The sequence below is a fragment of the Dasypus novemcinctus genome, chromosome 4 (genome assembly GCF_030445035.2).
Source record: "Dasypus novemcinctus isolate mDasNov1 chromosome 4, mDasNov1.1.hap2, whole genome shotgun sequence".
NCBI lineage: Eukaryota > Metazoa > Chordata > Mammalia > Cingulata > Dasypodidae > Dasypus > Dasypus novemcinctus.
In genome coordinates this window covers 160,511,586-160,532,977 of record NC_080676.1, presented here as the reverse complement: position 1 = coordinate 160,532,977, position 21,392 = coordinate 160,511,586, and the positions used below count along the sequence as shown (strand labels likewise).

Sequence of the window (21,392 nt, the reverse complement as noted above, 5' to 3'; positions counted from 1 at the left end):
CAGGTAATTTAATCAAAGACATCTCGGCTGAGTCTAATGTAATCAAAAGTTATCATACCCAGAGGAATAGATCAGGTTACAAGCATAATCTTTCTCTTTTGGGGATTCACAAAAATGATCTCAACCTGTCATATCTCTTTACAGTCCTTTTTATATCAGCAGGGTCAGCAGTAATGGTCCCATTTTTATTATTGATTTTAGGTATCTGTTTCCTCTCTTTTTTTTATTTCGTTGTCAGTCTAGGTAAAGGTTTGTTGATTTTATTTATCTTTTTGAAGAAACAACTTTTGGTTTTATTGATTCTCCATAAATATTTTTTTTTAATTCTCTATCTCATTTATCTCCAGACTAGATCTTTGTTATTTCCTTCCTTCTGCCTGTTTTGGGTTTAATTTGTTCTTTTTCTAGATTCTCTAGTTTTGAGGTAAGGTCTCTGATTTTAGATCTTTCATCTTTTCTAATGTAAGCATTCAGAGCAATAAATTTCCCTCTCAGGACAGCCTTTGCTGTATCCAGTAAGTTTTAATATGTTGTGCTTTCATTGGCATTTACTTCAAAATATTTCCTAATTTCCCTTGGGTTTCTTCTTTGACCCATTGAATACATTGTTTAAGTTCCAAATATCTGAAATTTTTCCATTTCTCCCTATTATTGATTTCTAGTTTCATTCCATAGTGGCCAGAGTAGATACAATGAACAATTCAATATTTTTTAATATTTTGAGATTAGTTCTGTGGCCTAGCATATGGTCTATCCTGGAGAATCCCCCATGTGCATTACAGAAGAATATGTAGTCTGCTGCTGTTAGGTAAAGTGTTCTATATTTGTCTGTTAGATCTAGGTGGTTTATAGCATCATTCAAATCTCCTATTTCCTTATTAATTTTCTGTCTAGATGTTCTATTATTGAAAGTGGTATATTAAAGTCTCCTACTATTAATATAGAACCATCTATTTCTCCCTTCAAATCTATCAATATTTGCTTCATGTATTTTGGGGCTCTACTGTTACATGCATATATATTTATAATTGTTATATCATCTTGTTGAATTGATTCCTTTATCAGTATACCAGTGACCCTCTTTGTCCTTGGTAACAGTTTTTTACTTAAAATCTATTTTATCTGATATAGTATGGCTATCTCAGGTCTCTTTTGGTTACTAGCTGCATGATCTATTTTTATCTATCCTTTTACTTTCAAACTTATATCTTTGAATTTAAGGTGAGTCGCTTGTAAACATGATATATATAGTTGGGTCATGCTCTTTTATCCAATCTGCCAATCTCTGCCTTTTGACTAGGGAGTTTAATCTATTTACAATTAATCCAACTACTGATAATACAGGACTTTCTTTTCCATTTTGCTATTTTGTGTTTGTAAGTCTTATACCTGTTTATACCCTCAATTCTTCCATTAATGCCTACTGCCTTATTTATTTGGTTTTTTGTATTTTATCATTTTGAGACCCTTCCCATTTCTTTCTGAAAGTATTTTTCATTATTGTCTTTGTGGTAACCACTGGGGTTGAAATTTAACATCCTAAATCTATAGCAATCATATTTGTGTTGATACCAACTTATCTTCAATGACATACACATACATTATTCCTATATCCTTCCATACTGCCACATTTTTTAATTTGTTACAAATTATATCTTTGTACATTTTATGTCCAAAACCATCAGTTTATCACACTTTTTTTCTGCATTTGCATTTTAGCACCTGAATGAAGCAGAAAGTAGAGTTACATAAACAATACAATATAACACAATACAATACAATAGTACTGGCATTTATAATTACCCATACAGTTACCTTTACCAGAGGTCTTTATTTCTTTATATTTCTTTGATCCATCATCTAGTATTTTCCTTTTCAGTCTGAAGAACCTCTTTTAGCTTTTTCTTGTAGGGCAAATCTAGTTGTTTATCTGGAATGTCTAATTTCACCCTCAGTTTTGAAAGTCTTACCAAATATAAAATGCTTGGATGACAACCGTTTTCTTTCAGCACTTTAAATATTTCATACTACTGCCTTCTTGCCTCCATGGTTTCTGATGAGAAATCGGCACCAAATTTTATTAGGTCTCCCTTGTACACAATTCATTGCTTTTCTCTTGCAGCTTTCAGAACTCTTTCCTTGTCCTTTGCATTGGACAATTTGATAACTGTGTGTCTGGGTGTGGTTCCCTTAGAATTTATCCTGTTTGGGTTGGGGTTCGTTGGATTTCTTGAATGTGCATATTCATGTCTTTCATTAAATGTCAGAAGTTCTCTGTCACCTTTTTTTTTTAATATTCCTTCTGCCTCTTTCTTCTATTTTTGGGGCCCCCATAATGCACGTATTGGTGTACTTGATGGTATCCCACAGTTCTCTTAGGCTCTGCTCATTCTTTTTCATTCTTTTTGCTTTCTGCTCCTCAGCCTGGATCACTACAGTTGTGTTATCTTTGCGTTCACAGATTATTTCTTCTGTGACCTCTAATCTGCTATTGAAACTAGGGAATTTTTCATTTCAGGTATTGTGTTCTTCAGTTCCACTATTTCTCTGCAGAGATTCTCTTATTGTTCATTAACTGTTTTCCTCATATCCTTTAGTTCTTTCTCCATGTTTTCCTTATTTTTCCTGAGTATTTTGAGGATCGTTATTTTAAAGTCTCTGGTGAATCCTAAGTCTGGTCCTCTTCGTTTATGGATTCTGGGTTTTTATCCTGTTCTTTTGAATGGACCATCATTTCCTATTTCTTTGTCTTATCATTTTTGTTGCACACTGTACATTTTCATATTTTAAAGCATTGACTCTGAGATTTGGTCCCTGGGTTGTCCCTTAAGTTTGTATCCAGCTAGCAATATGACAAGAGATTTTCTTGCATAGCCAGGAGTTAATCAAAACAAACCAACCAAGGTAAAAAGCACCCTTCACTCTCTGCAATTTACTGTTTTGGCTAGTAGACTTCTTGAGAGCTTAGCCCTCCAATCAGGCAGATCAGCCTGAGGCAAATGGGTCTCCTCTGTCTTATCTGAATCTGCCTGGAGCCGGAGCTCAGAAGCCTGCTTCTTCTCCTGGGCGTGTGCTTACTAGAGACCGCAGGAATTCTCTGCTTAGAGTTCACCAATGTTTGAGTGAACACTCACTCTCCTCCCTCTGGAACAGGGACTCCTTCCCCTCCTGAGTGCTCTTTCCACTTAAAGTAGGTAGTCCTTTGCCCCAGGTTATGTCAACCAAATGTTTCTTACACTGTCCCAGATGTCAGCAAGTGGCTCCTCAGGACAAACTGGGAGAACAGTAGGAGATACATTCCCTGCTCAGTCTCTCTCAGATTTCTCCTCCACCCCCACCACCACCACATATTGGCACTTACATGCATTCCAGTATGCACACAGAAGCCACTCCAGCTCTACCCTGCATTGTGGAAGGTGGGGGAGAGTCCAGCAAGGGCACCAGGATCTTCTTCTATGACTTTTGAAGCTTACTTTCCTTATATGGAACTTGCCAAGTTACTGCAGCCCTTTAACTGTTTCCATAGTTATGAGAAAGGGTAGTGTCTTATGATTCCTCTATTGCCTTTGGCCAAGGGAGGTTGGAACAATGGCCACCCTCAGAGCCAGCCCCCAGGGATCTGAAGTAGCTGATCAAAGACAGACATCTAGGATCAGACCACACATCCTTGGAACTTGGAGGACTAGTTTTTTGTGTTCCAAACTGGCCCAGCAAGCTGAGCCAGGAACTAAAACTCCAGTCCCCACTGCTGCCAGCCACAAAACTGGGTGAAGGGTGATGGTCACCACTGCAAGGAGGGTAGAACTCACTAGTCTTTACCATAATTGCCAGCCTCTTCCTCCTGCTCGCCCCTGGATGCTGCACAGTGTTCCCCTAACTTTAGAGTTTTAAAGTGGTCGATTCAAATAGTTCTTGCCAATTCAATAGTTGAGGAATTGATTCCCAGAGCTTCCTACCCCACCATCTTCCCACAATATTCCCCTCTTTTCTCCTTTTTTAAATTTTAAACATCCATCTATTTTCAAATACACTCAGTCCCAAAGCTGATCATGGTATTATGTCATTTTTAATGTTTGCTGAAAAATCATGCTTTTTCGTTAATTTAATTTCCTTATTTAATTTAATCAAATAGCATGTGTCACTTAAATGGGAAAAGTCATAAGCCATCTTTATATAGAATAATACTGTTAAAGACTTGAAAAATGAATTTGATAAAATTTTAAGAGCATGTTATCTAAAATAAAAATACCTTTTACTTACAATCATTTCCTCATTTAGTCCATGCAAAACAGTGATTTCTTAAAATTCCTATCAGGATTCACAAGACTACAATCTACTTCCAAAGGCCTTATATTTCTTTAAAAATTCAGTAACAAAGAGAACCCCAAGATGGATGACACATCACTTCATTGAAACTATCCAGCCCTATGGCTGAGAAGCTGAAGCAGACCCTGCTCTTGTCGGAGAAAAAAGGGTCTGGTTTAAAGGCACTGACTTCATTTCACCTCCTGGGAGAGAGGGAGTGGGAATGGAATGTTTTTCTCTTTGCGTCTATGCCTTAAAAGAAGCTAACTAAATGTCAAAGTACTAAATTAATCCATAATACTGTGAGAGTATCTTTGGCAATTGATGGAAAATTCAAATTAGAAAAACACAGATTTTAAAACTGCAAAATAATAAAATTGCTACTATATCTAACTTAAAAGTTATGATTTCTGAATTATATAGGCTGCCATGAAACCTCATCTAACTTCTAGGTCAAGGCCAATGATTTTGTCTTTCTTTAAAATAAAAACCTCCACTGAGTCTTACATTATCAACATTTTGAAATAGCACTCATCAAATATAAGGGAATTAACTGTCCTGGCCCTTCCCAAATTTAAATTCCTTAAGATTAAGACTAATAGACTTCCCCCACCCACTTCCATGATGTGGTTTCAGTTTTGGCCCTATTTCTAGCCACATCCTATCTCCTGGGAACAAGGATCCAACTATTTAAAAGTTACCCAAGGAGCAGATGTGGCTTAAGCAGTTGAGCACCTGCTTCCCACATGGGAGGTCCCAGGTTAGGTTCCTGGTGCCCCCTAAAAACAAAAAAAAAACAAACAAGCAAACAAACAAGAAAACCAATACAGGGGAGCCAATGTTGCTCAGTAGTTGAGTGTCAGCTTCCCCCATATGAGGTCCCAGGTTCAATCCTCAGCCCCAGTAACTCAAAGAAAAAAAAAATTTCCCACAGCTTGCCCAGAGTTCAATAAATACATAAAAAGCAAACCATCAGTCTTTGCTATGACTGGCCCAATGGTGAAGCCCACCAAATGCTTGGCACACTGCCAGGGAAGGGCCTGGGGGAGAGATGGGACCACTGTAGCCAGGGTCCCCTCTCACCTGGCTTCCCAGTCACATTTTCAGGACTCCTTGAATAATGGGCCCAGTTGAGTCTACCATTATCTCAGTTTGGGGCTTTTGAAGGAGCAATCTCCCCACAGTCCCCTACCCCTTATCCTGTTGCCCTGAAACTGGAACCCCCTTTAAAATTAGATCATATGCCTCAGACTCTCTTGGATCTGCTCTTCTCCTGGTTGGACCTGTATTTCATGTCAGTGTCCTTCTCCAAGGACCCCATTTTAATCTCATTTCCTGTTCACTTCCCAGAAATACACCCCATCTCCTTAGCTCTGTCTCCCCAATAGGCAATGTTCTGGGTGGGCATATGCCTGCCTGAAGTCCACCATTACTGATGACCAAGGAATAAGGTCTGTAAACCAATCTTTTATAGAGAACACACACTAAACTTAACCAAACTTAAACATGGACAAATTATCAAAAGCTCCCATGTAGTAAATAATTTAACCTTGACCAAAGACTGGCCTTTGCCCCTGGCTCCTGGGAGGTAATTTCTAAGCCCTGGAGTGTCCTGCCTGATACTGTAAAAGCATCTTTGTCTGCGGGGGACTTGGGCCACACCAGACAGTATAACAACGTGGATTATGGTGGGGGCTTTGGGTCATGTGTTATCAGCTCCAGAGGGGCTGGAAACTGAGGTCAGTCCACTATGTCTTGACCAATTCCAGTAAAAACTCTGGACACCAAGGCTTGGGAGAACTTCTCTTGTTGGCAGTACTCCATGTCTGTAGTCACACAAGGTTATGAGAGGAGTTAACCCTGTTTTTATTCAACTGGAAAAGGACAGCTGGAAACTCCATGTTCTGAATCCCCTCTAAACTCTGCCCCATACATCTCTTCCCTTGGTGGACTTCAGTCTGTACCCTTTCATTGTAACAAACCATAACCCATGTGGGTATGTCAGTTTTCAATGAGTTCTCTGAGTTCTTCTAGTGAGTTATCAACCCTGAGGGTGGCCATAAGACTCCTGAAATTGCAACTGGTGTCAGAGTGAGGGTGATCTTATGGACTGTTCCCTTTGTACCTTCTCTAACCTGTTCCCACTGAGCCTGGGTTCACAGTACATCCTCTGGCTTCCTTTTTGCCCTCTACACACTTACCACAGCAGGAAACACATTAAATGAAAATCACCTGCTTCCAGGACTGCCTCCCTGGCTAAACTCTCAGCTCTTTCCTGTTTGCTCACTGTTGTGTGCCCAATATCTAGCATAATTTCTAGCATCTATTAGAAGTGCAATAAGTGTTTGCTGAACAGAAAGAACTGAATCCAATGAAACAAGAGTGAACAAGCAACCACTCACATTCTCCTCTTGGGATTCAGGAAGATTTCCCCCATCTTCACCGTCCTCTTTTTGGGTCTCATTTTCTCCACTTTCTTCAGCCTTCTCTGTTCCCTGATCATAAAGGAAACCCACAGTATCACTAACCATGATAAGCTACCAAGGAAAAACTAGGCCGCACATGCTAAGAATTTCTAATTTAGATAGTATATAAACAAAGCAAACATAGATCTCATATTGACTGGGTCAATTAACTACTAGATTATAAGATCATTGAACCTAGAAATTGCTGATTAGATCTATTCATGTATGTCAGTAGATATGACATACATGCCAGGTAGAGTAAAAGACTCACCAAATGAGGAGTTTCAGTTTTCCCATTTAAGTCTTATGAAGAGAACATCAAAGGAGTCTATATTTAGGCAGTTCATCCATGGCTTGTGTGGTGGAAGGCTTGATGGTTTTAGACATTAAAAAACAAATAGATATATAGAGTAGTGGGCTGAATTGTGGCCCCCAATAGACATGTCCACCCAGAACCTCGAAATGTGATCCTTTTTAGAATAAGGGTCTTGAAGATGTAATTAAGGTAAGGAGCTCCAGATGAAATAGTTCTGGATTTGGATGGGCCCTACATCCAATGATGAGCATCTTTATAAGAGAGAGAAAAAGAGCACAGAGACAAACAGGGGAAGGCTCTGTGGAGATGGAGGCAGGGCCTGGAGGTAGGCAGCTGAATGCTAAGGAACACCAAACGTTGCCAGCAGCCACCAGAAGCTAGGAGAGATGCATGGAGAAGAGCCTCCTGCCAGAGCCGCCACAAGGTGCCACCCCTGCCGCCATGTTGGTTTTGGACTTTTGGCCTTCAGAACTGGAAGAGAATACATTTCTTGTTTTAAGCCACCCAGCTTGTGGTGATTTGTGCTGGCAGCCCTAGGAAGCTAAGACAGCAGGATATAAAAAGCTAGGATCAAGCAGAGGTTCTGAGGAAACGAGTCTGGGAGAAGGTGGTTCAAGACATCAACCCTTACCTCTGGGGCGCTCTGTGCCTCTCCTGCTACATCTCCATTGGGAAGGGAAGATGCTTCCTCGGGCAATTTCGCCACCTTTACCATATAAATTGAGAATGTTTGAGAATTTTCTTGAGAATAATAGTTCACATTTCTATATATTTTAGCTGTTCAAATTATATATTTTTACTCTTCATTTTATCTTTATAACAACACTTCAAGTTAAGTAGGTAAAACTGATTACCACCCACATTTTAGAGATAAGAAAATAAAGGGCAGAAAATGTCACTGAGCAAGTTAGACAAAGGGCTAGGTCTGTTGTGCAGTCATCAACTCAGTAAATTTTTTAACGTTTTCCTTAGTCAAAAAAAAAAAAATCCCATAACCCCCATTATTGACCCTTAGCATTGATATAGTACCTTCTTTGACACTGATGCACAAATATTATGATATTTTATTGCCTCTAGTCCATAAGTTATATTAATTGTATTTTTCCCAAGCATCACCATATTCTTACCACCTTGTAATGGTGACATACATTTGTTCTAACTCACAGAACTACGTTCTTATATTTATATTATTAACCACAATCCTCATCCACCTCCAGGTTCACTATGCTATTCAGTCCCTAGATTATTCTCTAGCTTTCTTTCTCCTGACATTTATGTCCCTAGACTACCCCTTACAGCCACAATCCCATTTATAAACCATCCATGTTAGTTATACTCACAGTAATGTGTTACCATCAACACCATCCATTTCCACACTTTAACCGTCAAGCTAATTAAAAATTCTACATACATTAAGCATCAATACCCCCTCTCAGCCCTCTGCCTATCTCCTAGTAATCTACACTCTAGGTTTCAACTCCATGTATTCATTCTTCCTATTTAGTTCATATCAGTGAGACCATACAATCTTTGTCCTTTTGCTTCCAGCTCATTTCACTCAGCACAATGTCCTCAGGGTTCATCCATGTTATCATATGTGTCCCAATTTCATTTCTTCTTACAGCAATATAGTATTTGTATTAGTCAGTCAAAGGGGTGCTGATGCACAGTACCAGAAATCTCTTGGCTTTTATAAAGGGTATTTATTTGGGGTAGAAGCTTACAGTCACAAGGCCATAATTTGTAAGTTACTTCCCTCACCAAAGCAAGTTGCCACATATTGGAGCAAGATGGCTGCTGGCCTCTGTGAGGGTTCAGCCTTCCTCTTCCTCCAAAGTCTCCATGGTCCCAGCTCCTTCCATTCTCAGCTGAGGCTAGCATAAAGCTCATCTCTCTCCATGGGGCTCATTTCTTTCCAGGCTTTCTCAGCTGTTCAGAGCTCTGATCTCGTCAACTTCAAACTATCAGGCAAACAGCTCAGCTCTCTCCCCTGGGCTCCAGCATCCAAAATTAAACTCTCTGTGTTATTCTCTGCGTATTTACTTCCCTGTCTTTGATTGAGCATCCGTTTATAGAGCCCACAGCTGTAGGCTAGCTGTAGGTGGGGACTCTAATGATGTGGTCAAGTAAAAGCCCTAACCTTGATTTAATAAAGCGAAACCTCTGACTCTAATGCAAGCTAATATGCCCAGAGGAATGGACCAGTTTACAAACACAATCCAGTATCTATTTTTGGAATTCATAAACAATGCCAACTGCCACAGTACTCTATCATATGTATATACCACATTCTGTCCATCCATTCATCAGCTGATAAGACAGTTGACTTGCCTCCATCCTTTGGCAATTGTGAATAATGCCACTGTGAACATCATTGTGCAGATGTCTGTTCGTGTCACTGTTTTCAGTTCTTCTAAATATATTCCAGGTAGATGGAATGTCCGATCAAAAGCAGTTCTACACTTAGTTCCCTGAGGAACCACCAAACTGTACTCCACAAAGGCTGCACCTCTCTACATTCCCACCAACAGTCTAGGAGTTTTTGATTTATATATTTGGAATGCAGTATGATCCATAACAATTTATGACTGTTATATTTTCTCACAGATTTTACCATTTTTCATTACATAATATAATTTTACCTAGTTAATGCTTTTGGCATTGAATTCCTCTTTATCTGGTACTAGTAATGTCACTCCGGCTCTATTTTTGTTTGCATTTGCCTGCTATTTTCTCATTCCTTTTTTTCAATTTTTCCTTGTATCATGTTTTATGTGTGCTCTTATATAACATATAGTTTAATCTATGTTAAAATCCAATCTCACTGAAAACTTCAATTCCAGTATGGACAAGTAAGTGCCTATTGGACTCAACCCTCTAACAGATAACTATAAACTCTGGACAAAACAAACAAAAGAAAGATTAAGAAAAAAGAAAAACTCCTGAAAACACAGGAGAATGAACAAAAAGCAAACAGTTCAAGAGGGAGTTACACTTAAAAGATGAACTGGTACAGGATTAGTTACTATTTTCAAGACTTTCAGACTGAGGACAAGCTACTCATCATCAGAGGAATAAAACTATAAGAGAAAACCAGTTTTTGGACTTAAAAATCAGAAAATACAATTTGAGGCAACCAGAGATGCTAGAAAATGAGGACAGAATCCTGGACAGGAGAGAGCCAGACAGGTGAGCCCAAACTTCTGTTTATAAACTCTTTCAGAATCCATGGCTGAGGGAAGTGGATATGGCTCAAGCAATTGAGCTCCTGACTACCACATGGAAGATCCCAGCTTTGGTTCCCAGTGCCTCCTAAAGAAGACAGACAAGACAACAAGCTGGCATGATGGACAGGCGCAGTGAGTTGACACAACAAGATGACACAAGAGACATGAGGAAAACATAATGAGAGACACAACAAAGCAGGGAGTGATTAGGTACCTCCTTCCCACATCAGAGGTCCCAGGTTTGGTTCCTGGTGCCTCCTAAAAAGAAAACCAGCACACAACAAACAGATAAAGCAAATGCAAACAACAAGGGTATGGGGAGAAAGAAATAATAAAATAAATCTTAAAAAAAAAAATCCATGGCTAAACCCTCAATTATACATATATGGAACTGATTTCAGCTAAGGGGGAAAAAAATCACCAAATTGAGATTTGAGCTGCTGCTAGAGACACAGAGTTTGCAGTATGAGTCCAGCTTATAATTATCTGCTGAAACAAATATCAACATTTTTTCAGAAAAATGTAACAAAATACGAAGTCTCCACAGGGCAACACTGACTATCTCCAGGATACAATCCAAACTATAAGAAGTATTTTGATAAAAATCAAACAAATGGAACATTCCAGACATGAAAAAATATAATATCTGAAATTTAAAATGTACTGGAGGGAAGTGGATGTAGCTCAACTGATAGCACATCCACCTACCATATAGGAGGTCCAGGGTTCAAACCCAGGGCCTCCTGGTCCGTGTGTTGAGCTGGCCCATACGCAGTCCTGCCATGTGCATGCTCACAGGGGTATCCCCTGCATAGGGGTGCCCCACCTGCAAGGAGTACACCCCACAAGGAGAGCCACCCTGCACAAAAAGCACAGCCCGCCCAGGAGTGGCGCCGCATACACAGAGAGCTGACACAGCAAGATGCTGCAACAAAAGGAGACACAGATTCCCATGCCATCTGACAAGAATGCAAGTGGACACAGAAGAATACACAGCAAATGGACACAAGGGAGCAGACAATGGGGCAGAAGGGGAGAAAAATAAATAAAAATGAATAAATCTAATTTAAAAAATAAAATTTACTGCATTAGGTTAATACAGAATGAAGATGACAGAAAACAAGAATTAAACTTAAAGATAGAAATTATCCAATTTGAGTACCAGAAACAAGAGTGGAAAAATGAGCAAAACCTCAGGGATCTCTGGAATAATGAATAACAAAAGATTTAACATTAGTGTGCCAGAAGGGGAAGCAAGAATGAATGGGACAAAAATATTGCATGAAGATTTAATAGCTAAAAAGTTACTAGATTTGGTGAAAGACATTTACTTACAGATTCAAGAATCTCAGCAAACACCAATAAAGATAAGCACACACACAAAAAAAACATGTCTAGCAACACCATAGTCAAATGGCTGAAAACCAAAGATATAGAGAAAATCTTGAAAGCAACCAGAGAAAAATGACACATCACATAGAAAGAACAAGGACTCAAATTATCCCTAGTGTCTCATCAGCAACTATGGAGACAGAAGGAAAAACACATTTAAAGTGTCGAAAGGAATTTTTTTTTTTAAGTCAACTAGGAATCCTAGCAGAGCAGGTGTAGCTCAATAGTTGAGAGTGTGCTTTGCATATATGAGGTCCTGGGTTCAATCTCTGGGACCTCCTTTTAAAAAAAAGTAGGGGAGCAGATGCAGTGCAAGTGGTTGAGTGCCTGCTTCCCACATGGGAAGGTCCCAGGTTCAGTTCCCAGTGCCTCCTAAAAAAAAACAAGCAAACAAATGAAAAAAACCAACTCAAGGGAGCTGATGTGGGATCTTGGGGGCAAGATGGCGTCTGAGTGAGTGCACCTTATAATTTCTCCTGCAAAGAAGCGGCTGAGTAAAGTTGGATTCCTGCTGGACCGGGCTTTTTCGGGAGATTGTAGGGTAGGAGGTGTCTGTACATCGATTTGGTGGGATGTGACAGAGGAGATTCTTGTAAGAGGTAGAATTTTGGGTCTCTTTCACAGAGGTCAGGGTCGTCCACTGGACCCTTCCCCCTGGGGCTGGCGGCCTAGCGGTGGCGATTCCTGGAGGCTTTGCTGTGCTGGGGAGTTCCCAAGCTCTGAGCAGGCTCTTTCAGGGGCCTGCAGGGCAGGAGGAGTCTGGATGTCGAGTTGGTGAGACAGTGACAGAGGAAATTCTTGCGAGAGGTGGAATTTTGGGTTTCTGACTCGGAGGTCAGAGGTTCTGGCTGCAGCCCCTCCACCTAGGGCTGGTGGCCAGGCTGTGGCAATCCCTGGGATCTTTGTCCTGTGGGGGGGTCCCCAAACCCTGAGTGGGCTGTTTCAGGGGTTTGCGGGGCAGGAGGAGTCTGGATGTCGATTTGGTGAGACAGTGACAGAAGAGATTCGTGTGAGAGGTGGAATTTTGGGTTTCTGACATGGAAGTCAGAGTTTGTGGGTGGGACCCCACCCCCTAGAGCTGGCGCCCAGCCGCAGGGATCCCTGAAGGCTGTGTTGCGTTATGGTGCTCCCAGGCCCCCCATTAACCGAATTCGTGGTTCCCAGGTCTGTGTCCCCTAAACCCTGGTGGCCCACACTCCAGAGACTCACACATTTTGAGTCTGCAATATCACAGACTTCCCATCCCTGAATCCACCATAACCTGAGGTCCATCTGAGGTCCTTGATTATCCTAGCCCTCGGCGTTTGTGGTTTTTTTTTTTTTTCTTTTTTCTTTTTTTTTTTTTTTTGGTCTTGGTTGCTAATATTGCATTATCTCCTGGTCTTTTCTCCCATTTTACCCCCCAAGGTCCTTTTTCATTTATTTAATTTTTTTTCTCCTTTTCTTTCTCTTGCTTGTTTCCCTCCTTTTTCTTTGCCCACCCCCTTTTTTTCTACTCTCTTTTTTTCTTTTCTCTCTTTTTCTTCTTATTTTATTTTATTTATATAATAGGTACTGCATGGAGCGCTTCACATTTGCTGTGTTTCCTCATCCTCCATTTCCTCTTTTCTGGGTGAACTGAGTTTGGCCACCTACACTATCCCCTTTACCCCATATCTTACTATCCTCCATCATCCACTGTCTCTCTTACATTCCACCTCCCTTTCTTTGGCCCCCAAATTGTCTGACTTTTAATTTCTAATACCTTTGTTCTTTTTTCTGTCCTTTATCCACTCTAGATATTATTGTCTTTCTTTTCTCTTTCCCTCTCTCATGAAAACACTGGCTTTCTAATTCATACTATATTCCTCCCCATATTCAGTTGACTGTCTCATTATGGGTACTCTACTTACTGCTATAACTCTACACAACTTACATGAGTCTAATATCCATTCTCCCAGATCTCACATTGTTGCTCTGTTAACATTTATTACCAATATTACTTTACACATTTTCTTTTCTTACTCATTTTGCTTTCCCTGGCCCTAATATTTTCCTTCAAAGTGAACGTAGCCAGCAACAAGAAAATAGAGTAAGAAGAACAAAGTGACAAAGAGAAGACATAACACTTACACAAGAACAACAAGTAATTAATCCCTAAGACTAGACAAAGAAGCTAAGGAACTGATTAAAACCGTCAAGATAAAATTACGACCAGATAGCAACTAAAAACTACAAACCAAACCAATAATCAGGAAAACACAGCTGAATCCAATAAACAAACTAAAAACCAGGAAGGGTAGCAGAATATCAGACAAGTAATTAAAGATCTCAAAACATATAGTAGAGACCAGCTTAATGAAGTAGAGGAAGAGATTAACAATATGAAGAAAACACTAGGAGAGGAAATTGCAGATATACGCAAAAAGATAACAGATATGATGCGGATGAACACCACAGTTCAAGAAATCAAAAATACACTCTCAGCAAACAGCAGCAGATTAGAAGAGGCAGAGGAGAGAATTAGTGATGTGGAAGACAGTACATATGAAATCAAACAGATAGTAGAACTGAAAATAAAAAGATAGAAAAAATCCAGCTAGGACTTAGGGACCTGAATGACAATGCAAAATGCACAAACATATGTATTATAGGCATCCCAGAGGAAGAAGAGAAGGGAAAGGGGACAAAAGGGGAGTTGGAGGAAATAATGGCTGAAAACTTCCCAAATCTACTGAGAGAGATGGATATACATGTCCAGGAATCACAACACACCCCAAACATCATAAATCTCAACAGGCCCACCCCAAGACATATACTTGTCAAATTATCCAATGCTCAAGACAAAGATAAAGTTCTAAAAGCAGCAAAAGAAAAACATCACATACAAGGGAGGCTCCATAAGATTAAGGGCTGATCTCTCATCTGAAACCATGGAGGCAAGAAGGCAGTGGTATGATATAGTCAAGGTACTAAAAGAAAAAAATTTCCAACCAAGAATACTCTGCCCAGATAAACTAGCATTCAAAAATGATGGAGAGTTCAAAATATTCACAGATAAACAGAAATTGAAAGAGTATGCCAACAAGAACCCCACCCTTCAAGAAATGCTAAAGAGAGTTCTGCAGGAAGAAAAGAAAAAAACAGGAGAGGCAGGGTTGGAGGAGAGTGTAAAAGCAACAAAAAAAGACAAAAGGAGAAGGAAAAAAAAACAAACAAAATATGACAAACACAATTCCAATCAAAATATGGCTAACATAAATAATTCCTTGAAAGTAATAACACTGTAAATGGATTAAACTCACCTAGCAAAAGATTCAGACTGGGAGATTGGATAAGGAAATATGACCCATCTATATGCTGTCTACAAGAAACACATCTTAGACCCAGGGATTCATGGAGGTTGAAAGTGAATGGTGGGAAAACAATCTTACAAGCAAACAATAACCAAAAAAAAGGCAGGAGTAGCTATATTAAAATCAGACAAAATAGACTTTAAATGCGAAACAATTGTGAGAGACAAAGAAGGATGCTACATATTAGTGAAAGGGACAATCTCTCAAGAAGAATGAACAATCATAAATATTTATGCTCCTAACAAGGGTGCCTCCAAATACATGAGGCAAACACTGGAAAAACTAAGTGAAAGAATAGATGCCTCTACAATTATAGTGGGAGACTTTAATACACCACTATCGACTTTGGACAGAACATCTTAAAAGAGAATCACGAAAGAAACAAAAACTTTGAACAGTATATTAGAGGAGGTGGATCTAATAGACATATACAGATCATTACACCCAAATACAGCAGGATATACATTTTTCTCAAGTACACATGGATCATTCTCCAAGATAGACCATATGCTAGGCCACAAAGAAAGGCTCAATGAATTCAGAAAGATCGAAATCATACAAAATAATATCTCTGACCACAGTGGAGTGAAGCTAGAAATCTGCAAAGGCCAGAGGGCCAGATTTCAAATCAAGAATGGAAATTAAACAGCACACTCTTAGAAAAACAGTGGGTCAGAAAGGAAATCTCAAAAGAAATTAATAACTACCTTGAAAGTAATGAAAATGATAACACAACATACCAAAACTTATGGGATGCAGCAAAAGCAGTACTGAGAGGGAAATTTATAGCCATAAATTCATACATCAAAAAAGAAGAGCAAAAATTGAAGAACTAACTGCATATTTGGAGGAATTAGTAAAAAAAACAACAAAGTAACCCCAGAGGAAGAAGAAAGAAAGAAAGAACAAAGATAAGAGCAGAACTAAATGAAATAGAAAATTAGAAAGCACTTGAAAAGATAAACAAAACCAAGAGCTGGTTCTTTGAGAAGACCAATAAAATTGACAAAACCTTAGCAAGACTAACAAAGAAAAAAAGAGAGAAGATGCAAATACACAAAATAAGAAATGAGAAAGGAGATATCACCACTGACCCCACAGAAATAAAGACTATCATAAGAGGATACTTTGAAAAACTATATTCCAACAAAAATGACACTTCAGAGGAAATGCCCAAATTCCTAGAAACACATAAGGAGCCTATATTGATGAAAGAAGAAATGGATGATCTCAAAGAACCAATCACAAGTAAAAAGATAGAATCAGTCATTAAAAATCTCCCAACTAAGAAGAGCCCAGGGCCAGATGGCTTCACAGGTGAATTTTACAAAACATTCCGGAAAGAACTAACACCAATCCTGCTGAAACTATTCCAAAAAATCGAAACAGAAGGAACATTACCTAACTCATTCTACGATGCCAACATTACCCTAGTACCAAAGGCAAACAAAGACACCACAAGAAAGGAAAATTACAGACCAATTTCTCTAATGAACCTAGACGCAAAAATCTTCAACAAAATACTTGCTAACTGTATTCAACAACACATTAAATGAATTATACACCATGACCAAGTGGGATTCATTCTGGGTATACAAGGATGGTTCAACATAAGAAAATCAATCAATGTAATACACCATATAAACAGATTGAAGGAAAAAAATCACATGATTATATCTATAGATGCAGAAAAAGCATTTGACAAAATATAACACCCTTTCTTGATAAAAAACACTGCAAAAGATTGGAATACAAGGAAATTTTTTGAACATGAAAAGAGTATATTTGAAAAACCCACAACCAACATCATTTACAATGGTGAAATCCTAAAATCCTTCCCTCTAAGATCAGGAACAAGACAAGGATGCCCACTCTCACCTCTTCTATTTAACATTGTCCTAGAAGTACTTGCTCCAGCACTGAGGCAAGAACCAGATATAAAAGGCATTCAAACTGGAAAGGAAGAAGTCAAAATTTCATTATTTGCAGATGACATGATCCTATATATAGAAAACCCTGAGAGGTTTACAACAAAACTTCTAGAACTCATAAATGAGTTTAGTAAAGTCACAGGTTATAAGATCAATGAGCAAAAATCAGTAGCATTTCTGTACACCAATAATGAGCAAACTCAGGAGGAAATAAAGAAACAAATACCATTTACAATAGTAAATTAAAAAATCAAATAGCTAGGAATAAATTTAACAAAAGATGTAAAAAACTTATACACAGAGAACTACACAAGACTGTTCAAGGAAATCAAAGAAGACCTAAATAAATGGAAGAATATTCCCTGTTCATGGATAGGAAGACTAAATATTATTAAGATGTCTGTCCCAACAAAACTGATCTACATATTCAATGCAATCCCAATAAAAGTCAACACAGCATTCTTTAAGGAACTAGAAAAACTAGCTATGAAATTTATTTGGAAGGGAAAGAGGCCCCAAATAGTCAAAGACATATTGAAAAAGAAAAACGATATTGGAGGAATCACACTACCTGACTTCAAAACATACTACAAAGCTACAGTAGTGAAAACAGCATGGTATTGGCATAAGGAGAGACACACAGACCAATGGAATCAAATTGAAAGTTCTGATATAGAACCTCATATACATAGCCATATAATATTCAATAAAGCCACCAAACCCTCTCAACTGGGAGAGAATGGCCTATTCAACAAATGGTGCCTGGAGAACTGGATAGCCATACGTAGAAGAATGAAAGAGGATTACCATCTCACACCTTATACAAAGATCAACTCAAGATGGATCAAAGACCTAAATATAAGAGCCAAGACCAAAAAGACCTTGGAAAGCAGTGTAGGGAAACATCTACAAGACCTTGTAATAGGAAATGGCTTCATGAACATTACACCAAAAGCACGAGCAGCAAAAGAACAAATAGATAAATGGGACTTCCTCAAAATTAAAGCCTTCTGCACCTCAAAGGAGTTTGTCAAGAAAGTAAAAAGGGAACCTACACAATGGGAGAAAATGTTTGGCAACCATATATCCAATAAGAGACTTATAACTTGCATATATAAAGCTCTCCTATATCTTGAAAATAAAAAGATAACCCATTTGAAAAAAGGGAAAAAGATTTAAACAGACACTTCTCCAAAGAAGAAATATGAATGGCTAAAAAGCACATGAAAAAATGCTCCAAATCTCTAGCTATCAGGGAAATGCAAAGCAAAACTACAATGAGATACCATCTTACGCTCATAAGATTGGCAGCTATGAAAAAAACAGAAGACTATAAGTGCTGGAGAGGATGTGGAGGAATGGGAACACTCATCCACTGCTGGTGGGAATGCAAAAGAATCCAACCATTCTGGAGGGCAGTTTGGCGGTTTTTCAAAAAACTAGCCATAGATTTGACGTATGACCCAGCAATTCCAGTGCTGGGTATATACCCAATAGAACTGAAAACTAGGACACAAACCAATATATGCACACCAATGTTCATAGCAGCATTGTTCACTATCGCCAAAAGTTGGAATCAACCCATATGCCCATCAACAGATGAATAGATAAATAAAATGTGGTATATACATATAATGGAATACTACTCAGCTTTAAGAACAAATACACTACAAACATACGTGATAACATGGATGAATCTTGAGAACTTTATATTGAGTGAAGCAACCCAGGTATTGAAGGACAAATACTACATGACCTCAATGATGTGAAATAAGTAAACCAAGCTGCCTCAGAGAGCTAGAGGCTGGATGATAGGCTTACAGGAAATTGGGGGGTAGAGGAAGGATGTAAGCTAACACCTACATGAGTGAAATCTATGATAAGCTGGAGGTAAGTATTTGTACAAGGAAGGGATAAAATGGGGGCATAGGGTTACCTTTGGGTGGGGCTTTGTGGGCTTGAGGGGGGCTAGGGATGGGGGGATGGGTAATATTGCCCAAGAAATTGGGGGGAGGGTGGGGCAACATACAAACATAGGAGATTGTCAGGTATTTGGTTGAGAGTATAATGCTGAGAAAACCTGTTCAAAAATATAATGAGGAAAGTTACCTGTTTAAGATGCTTAAAGGGGATAATCTGACACGGGACAGGCTTCTAGGGAATATGTGAAAGCTCATTTTGCCATAGTGGGTTATACCATTGGATAGAGACCCATATAATAAGAGTGAAGGTATACCCACATCCTGGGGAGGACTGATACCCTCAAATAGAGGGAAATGTATCTCTCAAGGGAAATGGTGGCTCCCAGTGCATTAGGGCAGTTGAGCATGTCAAGCCCTCAACACTGTTGCAAGTATCTCTGAACATGGCCCTTCAAGCAATGAAGATTGACTGTCACTGTGGGCCCTAAGGGGAGGGGGAAAGAGGTATTGAATAGATGGAACCAATGTAACTGTGTGGGCAATAGAAGTGTTTCACAAGAGTACGCAAGGATGGATATAAGACATGTAAAATTACACCAAAAATATATAGGGGCTGATAGGCTAAAATGTAAATCATAATGTAAAACATAACACAACTAAAAATTTAGAAAATTGTATAATCTAAAATACAAACCACAATGTAATCACAAATGTTACCTTGTTTGAAAGCTATTGTCTCAATATCTGTACATCAATTCCAGTAAATATAGTATGAATACGTAAAAAGATTACTACTGTGAAAGGGAAATGGTTTTATGTTGGATATGTGGGAGTACTGTATATTGTATATATGAATTATTGTGATCTAAAACTCTTGTGAAGATAAGCTTAATAATTAGAAAAAAAAAGAAAAAGATAGGGCGTAGATACTGAGGAAAAGACAGAAGTAGTTGCCTTGCCAATTTACATACAGGGCAACACTTATTGCAGTGATGGAAGGCAAAACAGCAAAAACAAAGCTTTTGCATTTTTTAATTTTTTGATACCCCAATTTATTTTTGCTGTAATTTTTCCAAATTAATATGTATTCTATATCTAACCTTTAAACTTATCACTGTATTCCATTTTACTATTAAGGGAACCTGGCAATATATTGGGCTTCATTTTTCAAGAAGCTTTGGATCACAGAGAGGTTCAACAATGGCAGGGGAGGAATACTGGTGTGGCATGTTATTGACGGTGGACACATGGTTGGGAGGGAGTTCTACAGAGCATATATCCAGAGTACATAAAAATGTTTGGATATTTTCATAGTGGTTACAATTAAAAACAACAACTGAGGGAGTGCTGAGTTCCTAGCCAGAGCAGCTCTATCACAGTCCCTAAAGGAAGAGCAACAATCCCCCAAGTGCAATGGCAATGACCAAAAAAGAATGAAGGTCCAACAATGAGCCCTTGACACTAATGACTATGCTTGTGAGACTGTACGCCTGAAATAAGAACAAGGCCTAGAGCGGCAGGGTGCCTAAGAGTTACCTCCTGAGAGCCTACGTGTTGATCAAATGTGGCCAGTCTCGAAGCCAAACTCAGCATGTAAATGCTTTGCCTTCCCCTCAGCATGGGACATGACTCCCGGGGATGAGCCTCCCTGGTGCCGAGGGATTACTACCAAGTACCAGCTGATGATTTAACTAGAATATGACCTTGAATAAAAGGGTTAACTCGGACCAGCAGAATATCTCAGTTTACATATAATACCAGGAGTTTAAAATGCATTTTGACCTGAATTAAGGGGGAAATGGAAAGGACAAATGAGTTTATATGGCTATGAGTCTCCAAAAAGAGCCAGGAGGTTATCAGAGGGTTTGCCCTTATGCACACCTCAGCAGAGTCCCAGAGACAGATAAAGTAGATACAACCCCAGGTATTGGTTCTTCTGAGGGCTATAGAGACCCACAGGATCTATGGTCATGGCAGATGGAGTTCAGTGCCATGTCAGCTGGCCCTTCTTTGGAGTTTGTGTTTCTGTGTGATGGAGCTGGACTCAGATGTGATCTTTGTTCACAAGCCTTTCCTGTTACTTTTGCCAGAACTGTAGTTGGTGCTGGGGTTTAATATATACCCAGGGGATCTGAATCTCTGGACTGACCGTATGATAGCCAGGCCCTGAGCCTTAACAGACTTCAGCTCCTACACTCTGGTTTGTTGGACTTACCCCATTCAGCTAACATGGAGTTGAAGAAGGTCAACCACCACACCATGGAGCCAAGAGTGCCTACAACTGAAAGCAGGAGGATTGCATCCAGTATCCATGTGGAATCTAAGCCCCCTCTTGACACAGATGTGGAATGGACACAACCAATCCAAGGTCCACAGGATGGAAGAATACAGTAAGGATTAGAGTGGACTTACTGATATTCTATTCATGAACTATTGTGGTTAGTAATCGAGAAAATGTGGCATTGGTGTGGAAAAAGTGGCCATGGTGGCTGCTAGGTG

General features: G+C 39.2%; 1 protein-coding gene across 1 annotated transcript in view; it reads right to left on the bottom strand.

The window, feature by feature from the left end:
* Positions 1–21,392, bottom strand: part of SH3BGR (SH3 domain binding glutamate rich protein) — a 94,999-nt gene that overhangs the window by 27,182 nt on the left and 46,425 nt on the right. The window contains exons 4-5 of the mRNA XM_004446610.5: positions 7,718–7,792; positions 6,708–6,800 (exon numbers count right to left, since the gene is read on the bottom strand). Of these exons, the coding sequence (XP_004446667.3) occupies positions 6,708–6,800; positions 7,718–7,792 (168 nt within the window). The remainder of the gene's footprint in view (positions 1–6,707; positions 6,801–7,717; positions 7,793–21,392) is intronic.